Source organism: Salvelinus sp. IW2-2015, linkage group LG13 (assembly GCF_002910315.2).
Source record: "Salvelinus sp. IW2-2015 linkage group LG13, ASM291031v2, whole genome shotgun sequence".
Classification (NCBI taxonomy): domain Eukaryota; kingdom Metazoa; phylum Chordata; class Actinopteri; order Salmoniformes; family Salmonidae; genus Salvelinus; species Salvelinus sp. IW2-2015.
In genome coordinates this window covers 20,790,393-20,797,729 of record NC_036853.1, presented here as the reverse complement: position 1 = coordinate 20,797,729, position 7,337 = coordinate 20,790,393, and the positions used below count along the sequence as shown (strand labels likewise).

General features: G+C 43.6%; 1 protein-coding gene across 1 annotated transcript in view; it reads left to right on the top strand.

The window, feature by feature from the left end:
- The window catches only part of col7a1l (collagen type VII alpha 1-like), a 103,406-nt gene extending 96,162 nt beyond the window's left edge, over positions 1-7,244 (top strand). The window contains 9 exon segments of the mRNA XM_070445989.1: positions 1,747-1,824; positions 1,963-2,016; positions 2,142-2,190; positions 2,663-2,893; positions 4,026-4,123; positions 4,636-4,644; positions 5,050-5,101; positions 5,104-5,208; positions 6,862-7,244. Coding sequence (XP_070302090.1) covers positions 1,747-1,824; positions 1,963-2,016; positions 2,142-2,190; positions 2,663-2,893; positions 4,026-4,123; positions 4,636-4,644; positions 5,050-5,101; positions 5,104-5,208; positions 6,862-6,881 — 696 coding nt within the window. The 3' untranslated portion in view covers positions 6,882-7,244.
- Positions 7,245-7,337: the final 93 nt, after the last annotated feature.

The window sequence follows — 7,337 nt, the reverse complement described above, 5'->3', positions numbered from 1 at the left end:
ATTTATTATTTAAATTAACACCCTTGAAACCGAGCTAATCCTACTCTGTCCGTGTCTGATCTGTGTAAACGTCTTGACCAAACCTCCTGGTCTGTCACAGTCAGTCTGCCCCAGTCAGTCTGCCCCAGTCAGTCTGCCTGTCTGTCTGCCTGTCCTTCCTTCATGCATAACAACCACAGCCCACCAACCCCAAAACCCAGTTTTACCCAGTCAGAGTGCACATTAAAATATCCACTTTCCACAAAAGTTACAAAAATCAACAAAAAAAACACACATCATGATGATTAGATAAAACAAGCCTGATTCTATCAGGCACAATGTCCACCTAGCAGAATGCCTGTCAGATATGTAGATAGACAGGCAGTAGACAACATTCCTATGTATAGCAACGCATAGGAWGGAATAGAAGCATAATTAAGACACAGAAATGGGTCTATTTTCTGATGCGGCGGGAACACTAACCAAACCTCTATGCTAATGGCTCCTTTCAGCCACAATTAGCAGCCTCTTTATGTTGATAGCAGAGAAGGGATGGAAAGGACGTAATGATGTTCCAAGGGGACGTTTTATCACAAAACATCTGGATATGTTAGATATTTATAGGATAACTAGAGAGGTAAGCCTRATGATCGGATTGAGCTTTATTTAGGCAACTACGTAGTAGGAAAGTACGTAGTAGGGTAGTACGTAGTAGGGAAGTACGTAGTAGGGAAATAGGTAGAAGGGAAGTAGGTAGAAGGGAAGTAGGTAGAAGGGAAGTAGGTAGAAGGGAAGTAGGTAGAAGGGAAGTAGGTAGTAGTGAAGTACGTAGTAGTGAAGTACGTATTAGGGAAGTACGTATTAGGGAAGTACGTAGTAGTGAAGTACGTAGTAGTGAAATACGTATTAGGGAAGTACGTATTAGGGAAGTACGTAATAGTGAAGTACGTATTAGGGAAGTACGTATTAGGGAAGTACGTAATAGTGAAGTACGTATTAAGGAAGTACGTAATAGTGAAGTAGGTAGAAGGGAAGTAGGTAATAGGGAAGTACGTAGTAGTGAAGTACGTATTAGGGAAGTACGTATTAGGGAAGTACGTATTAGTGAAGTACGTATTAGGGAAGTACGTAATAGTGAAGTACGTAATAGTGAAGTACGTATTAGGGAAGTACGTAATAGTGAAGTACGTATTARGGAAGTACGTAATAGTGAAGTACGTAATAGTGAAGTACGTATTAGGGAAGTACGTAATAGGGAAGTACGTATTAGGGAAGTACGTATTAGTGAAGTACGTATTAGGGAAGTACGTAATAGGGAAATACGTAATAGGGAAGTACGTATTAGGGAAGTACGTATTAGGGAAGTACGTAGTAGTGAAGTACGTAGTAGTGAAGTACTTTACTACGTAATAGTGAAGTACGTAGTAGGAAGGTACGTAGTAGTGAAGTACGTAGTAGGGAAGTACGTAGTAGTGAAGTACATGTCCCTCTTATAATACTATATCATTTTTGTATAATGGAATTTAGATTGAAGGAAGTTGTCGGTTTGTATTTATATGTGAGAGAGTGTGTGTCTATCTGTGTGTGTGTGTGTTTATCTCTGTGTGTGTCTATCTTTGTGTGTGTTTGTCTATCTGTGTGTGTGCCTATCTGTGTGCCTGCCTGTTTGTGCATGTGCCTGTGAGAGCACATGTGCGTGGGCTCACTAGCACGCGCAGCACCTGTGTGAGTAAGAGCGGTCTCCATTTTGCTGTGTTGTTGTCCCAGGGAGAGAGGGGCAGGAGAGGCAGAGGGAAGCCTTGTCAGACAGGACCACCTGGAAGTCCGGGACAAAGAGGAGGCAGTGTAAGCTACTTCATAGACCAGACACATAACACTCACACACATGTTGTTGTTCATGTATCAATACCTAATGGGAGTTACTGTCACGAGGCTGGGTGACAGTAATAATTGCTGTGATAATAACCACTGTGTCTTTTCCAGGGAGAGCTCGGAAACGAGGGACTAAAGGGAGARAAAGGGGAACCCGGACTCTCTGTAAATACATCTTACTTATTCCCACACACACGTTTGACACCTGCCTGGCCTAAGACATATTTATATTGACAGACAGCTTGGTTGAAGACAGGGTCTAAGCAACACTCTGCTCTCTCTGTTCTCAGGCCGAGGAGGTGAAGGAGCTGGTCAACCAAGAGGTTGTGAACCAGTGCGGTGAGTGTTTCTGTGTGCATGCAGGTCTGTGTGGCTGTGTGTCTGTTCTACATTCTAAAACTCCCACTGCTGCGGCATGGCACCCCTGTGTGTTCTGCCATCTGGTGTGCCCTCTCTGTGGAATGGCCCGTTGAGAGAGGGGACACCGTGACCGACCGGAGTCATTCACAAACACCAGACTCATAAACCATCATRCCACACACCAGAACCCAGARGGCCCTACAACCACAGGGTCAAACGCATCTTTAGTTGACACCTCCACAACTTTGAGGAGAAAGGCATTGTTGCCTTATCCGTAGTCAACATATCATATCAAATGTATCATATCAAATTTCCTCCATTAGTTTCCAGGCGAGGTGTGAATGCCTGGCTATGAAATTGTCAATTTAATCCAGTAAAAGCCTCTTTAWGGCAGGCTCATGTTTATTCAATGGTAGGGGAACACTGACTATTCTGTCTGTGGTTGTTGCAGGGATGGACTTGAAGTTTATGGTGAAGTCCAAGGACCCGGATGCTGAGAGCATGTTGTTTGAGAGGGATCCAGACGTGCATATATCCATCTTCACTCGCAGCCTACCTGAGGATGAGATGGGAGAGGAGRAAGAGGACAAGAAAAGACTTGAAAAGGAGCTGGTAGGATCAACCACTCCTCCCCCCATCCCCYTGCGAGAGGAGGGGACCCCAGGTGATGACAACCTTACCGGTAAGTCAAAGTTAGAAGTTTGTGCCGTATCTGGTGTAGCGGTCCAAGCTCCCGACCACATATATGCCCCTGGTCCCGATGCCCCTTGTCCCTAGGTGAGACCCTCGCTGAGACCAATCTAATATCCTATCCATCTTTTTACTAACCTCCAGWGTTGACCCCAACCCTGAAGCTAGACTCTCCATTCTGAATGCTTTATTACTGTGAGTAGACGAGGACAAAGACAGAGGGAAAGAGAGAGAGAGGCAGAAAGAAGCAATCAAAGCAGTGTTATCGCGGGTCATTATCCTAGCCAGCCCTAGGCCTGTCTCTTATACATCCCTAGATGTGTATAAGAGACCAGTGTTATCGCGGGTCATTATCCTAGCCAGCCCTAGGCTACTGGGCTTCTCATCCCATTTGAATCCCTATTTCAGGTTCCATTGAACCAAAGAGATCGGAAATAATCAAAGGCTCACATTGCCCCTGTCAATGTTACTATTGTTATGTGTAATCCTGCGCCCGGGATCGTGACATCTAGCTTAAGGTATATACATATGACCTGAGTTCCAAATATTTTATTTTTCAAATGCTCTGAGCATTTAATTGAACTTGCCTGGTGTGCCAGATGGCGGCGTTTTCACTTTTGGGAGTATTACATTGATTCCATACACCAGACTTGATTTTCCTGATTAAAAAAAAGTTAAATAAGAATAAAATACAAACTCCATGATCTCCCCGTAAATGCAGTGTAATTTACATGCAAAATGTTACAGTCACAGACAAACATCCGACTTGGAGATAACGGACATTCGTAGACATTTCCATCTTTCATTAGTCTTCTTGGTCATAAATCCTTTCCTCCATGTCTCCCTGGTCATCCTCCAGTATGAACCTATAGAGAGTCAGTATAACAGACCAAGTCAGTCAGACAGACTTAAGTGGGTCAGTGCCGATTCTGCAGACCACGGCTGTATTCCAAATGACACTCCATTCCCTGTATAGTGTAATACTTATGACCAGGGCCAATAGAGTTTACATTTTTTCAAGGGCCCTGTGTGTTGATTAGAGGAGTGGGACGCAGCAGGCCCCACTTAGTGATAAATGTTTGAATCTGCCTGTCTGTAAGCTAATGAGTTCTCTCGGCCTTCAGACTCTGGAGCCAACAGGGGAGCGGATTGGGGACTGAGGCACCGGAGAAGAAGGGTTCGGGGAGTTGGGCCACGCTCATCAGGTGAATGAATGGAACTTGTTTTCCTTTCCATCTCTCTCTTTTCTCTCTCCGTCTTTCCTCTTCCTCTTGTTCCCGCTTCTTCCTCTCCTCTTGTCATTTTGATTCTTTTTTTTTTCTTGCACTCTCTCGCTTTCACTCCCTCCCCCCTCTCCTCTCTCTTTCCCCCTCTCTCCCTCCCGCTCTCTCTTTCCCTCTCTCCCTCTCTCTCTCTTTCTACCCCCCCCTCTCTCTCTCTCCCTCTCTCTCTCTCTCTCTCTCTCTCTCTCTCTCTCTCTCTCCCCCCCCTCTCTCTCCCCTCTCTTTCTCCCCCCCCTCTCTCCTCTCTCCTCTCTCTCTCCCCACTCTCTCTCTCTCTCTTTCCTCTCTCTCTCTTCCTCTCTCTCTTTCTCTCTCCTCTCTCTTTCTCTCTCTCTCTTCATCTCTCTCTCTCTCTCTCCATTTTTTTTCTCTCTCTCTGCCTCTCCCTCTCTCTTATATTAGTCTTTAATGAGGATGTATGGGGCACAATGCGGGATGAGAAAGATAAGAGTGTGTTGATGTGCGCGTGCTAGAAGTTATGAATGAATGTGCAACCCACATTGAAAGGCAAAACTATAAAAACATATTCACTTAATTAATGGAAGATCTAACAATGACTCATACGCTTGATATCACAGCACAATGAACATTATTTATTTGGTTACCACAAAGGATTTTAATTCACTGAGGATAATATTCCTAATTCTATGTGTTTTTGAATGTGTTCACTCTGTCAAACATGCCTCAGAAAAGCTTTTCTTAATTCTCTGATACTTAACTCCTATAATTTAGTGATTAGCCTGGTCCCAGATCTGTTTGTGCTGTCTAGCTCCTACAGTCATCGTCATGTTTGGCACAAACAGATCTGTGACCAGGTTATATTATCTCTACTTGCTTTAGACTTGACCCCTGACCCCTGCTGCAGCCCATGTCAGAGGGGGGATGTTGGGAGTATGTCCTGCTGTGGTACTACCACCCCGCTCCGGGGAGTGCCGGCCGTTTGTCTATGGAGGTTGTGAGGGCAACCACAACCGCTTCAACACCAAACACGATTGTCAGAGGTGGTGTGGGAAAGAGAGGAGAGGTAGGGAATTACTTGATGCCGGTAGTAGTCTCCAGGTTAGAGGTGACGAGGAGGAATCCCTCAGTTTACGGGGACATCTGGGGGGAGGTGAACCAACAGCCGGAGGGTTACTGGCTTCAATATCCCATGTGCTATCTAGCGCCTTTGTGCCTTTGAGCATGGCACTTTACCCCTAATTGCTCCAGAGGCAGGCTGGGTACTGTGACAGCAAAAAAATAAGGACTTTTCAGTCCAAATGGACCAATAAAGCAAATATTGTATTCTATTGGAATACCTACAAAAGATTTGGAAGCAGAGGAGAGGTAGGGAACCGCTAGGGATGACTAGGGAATGACAAGAGGAGATTTGGAAATGAGACATATACACTACCGTTCAAAACTTTGGGGTCACTTAGAAATGTCCTTATTTTTGAAAGAAAAGCAAATTTTTTGTCCATTAAAATAACATAAAATTGATCAGAAATACAGTGTAGACATTGTCAATGTTGTAAATGAGTATTGTAGCTGGAAATGGCTGATTTTTAATGGAAAATCTACATAAGGGTACAGAGGCCCATTATCAGCAACCATCACTCCTGTGGAACAATGGCACGTTGTGTTAGCTAATCCAAGTTTATCATTTTAAAAGGCTAATCGATCATTAGAAAACCCTTTTGCAATTATGTTAGCATAGCTGAAAAAGTGGTTCTGATTAAAGAAGCAATAAACTGACCTTCTTTAGTCTAGTTGAGTATCTGGAGCATCAGCATTTGTGAGTTGGATTACAGGCTCAAAATGGCCAGGAACAAATAACTTTCTGCTGAAACTCGTCAGTTTATTCTTGATCTGAGAAATTAAGGCTCTTCCATGCGAGAAATTGCTAAGAAACTGAAGACTGGTACAACGCTGTGTACTACTCCTTCATAGAACAGCGCAAACGGCTCTAACCAGAATAGAGTGGAGGGCCCGTGCACAACTGAGCAAGAGGACAAGTACATTTGAGTGTCTAGTTTAGAGAAACAGATGCCTCACAAGTCCTCAACTGGCAGCTTCATTAAATAGTACCCGCAAAACACCAGTCTCAACGTCAACAGTGAAGAGGCGACTCTGGGATGCTGGCCTTCTAGCAGAGTTGCAAAGAAAAAGCCATATCTCAGACTGGCCAATAAAAATAAAAGATTAAGATGGGCAAATAACACAGACACTGGACAGAGGAACTCTGCCTAGAAGGCAGCATCCCGGAGTCGCCTCTTCACTGTCTTTTGAATGGTAGTGTACATATATTTCAATATGTCCATTGTGACAACTAGCATGTCCGTTGACAACTACCAACAGTACATTTCCTAAAAGAAAATGCAGCACTTGAATGCACCATCAATCAAGGCCAAGGTTGGTATTCAGGAATAGAAGGGGTCAAAGATGGAGGGAACCAATCAGACTAGCCAGAGCTGGCACTAGAAAAGAGAGAGGTGATCTAGACAGCCATTGTGAATCTTGGGATAAACATGGGCAAACACCAGACAGCCGGGTCAAACACATTATTTGAAGTGCACTTGATTTAGCTTGCCGTTTGACAAATGTATTTGACATCAGTCTGGCACACACAAATGCAATCTCAAARGAGGGGCAGTACGCTATTGTTGCATTACATAACACATTCATTGTTTCTTCACAGGTCTTGAGCCTAGAAGGTGAGAGAGAGCCGCCAATCAAGACAATTCTTATTTTTGTAAATGCCAGTGTAAAATGTTCWRATTTTTGTGCAGATCTGTTTTTTWAATATTTAAAGTAAACTAATGATTATCCACACTTGAGAGAAATGCCCATATAGAGCAGAGCTGCATGGGTTTCATATATTTGCATAATCATTTKAAATGCTTTATCTGTSCCTGTTTGAGCTTGCCAGGCTTAATAACCCAATAGAAAAGTCCCAAAACTGCAAAACCCTGCCCATCTGGGACTCCAGGCAGTCTTAAGCTAACGCTCAAATTATTTTTCAAGTATTTTAACCCAGGTCTAATACAGGTATTATATTTTCTATGGACTATGACAATTATAGTTGACACCACCATGTTGAATGTTTATGGAGTTGGTTATCTTTTCATGTTGTAATCAAAGTAGCCCTGCACATTCTTATAGTACTATAGTATA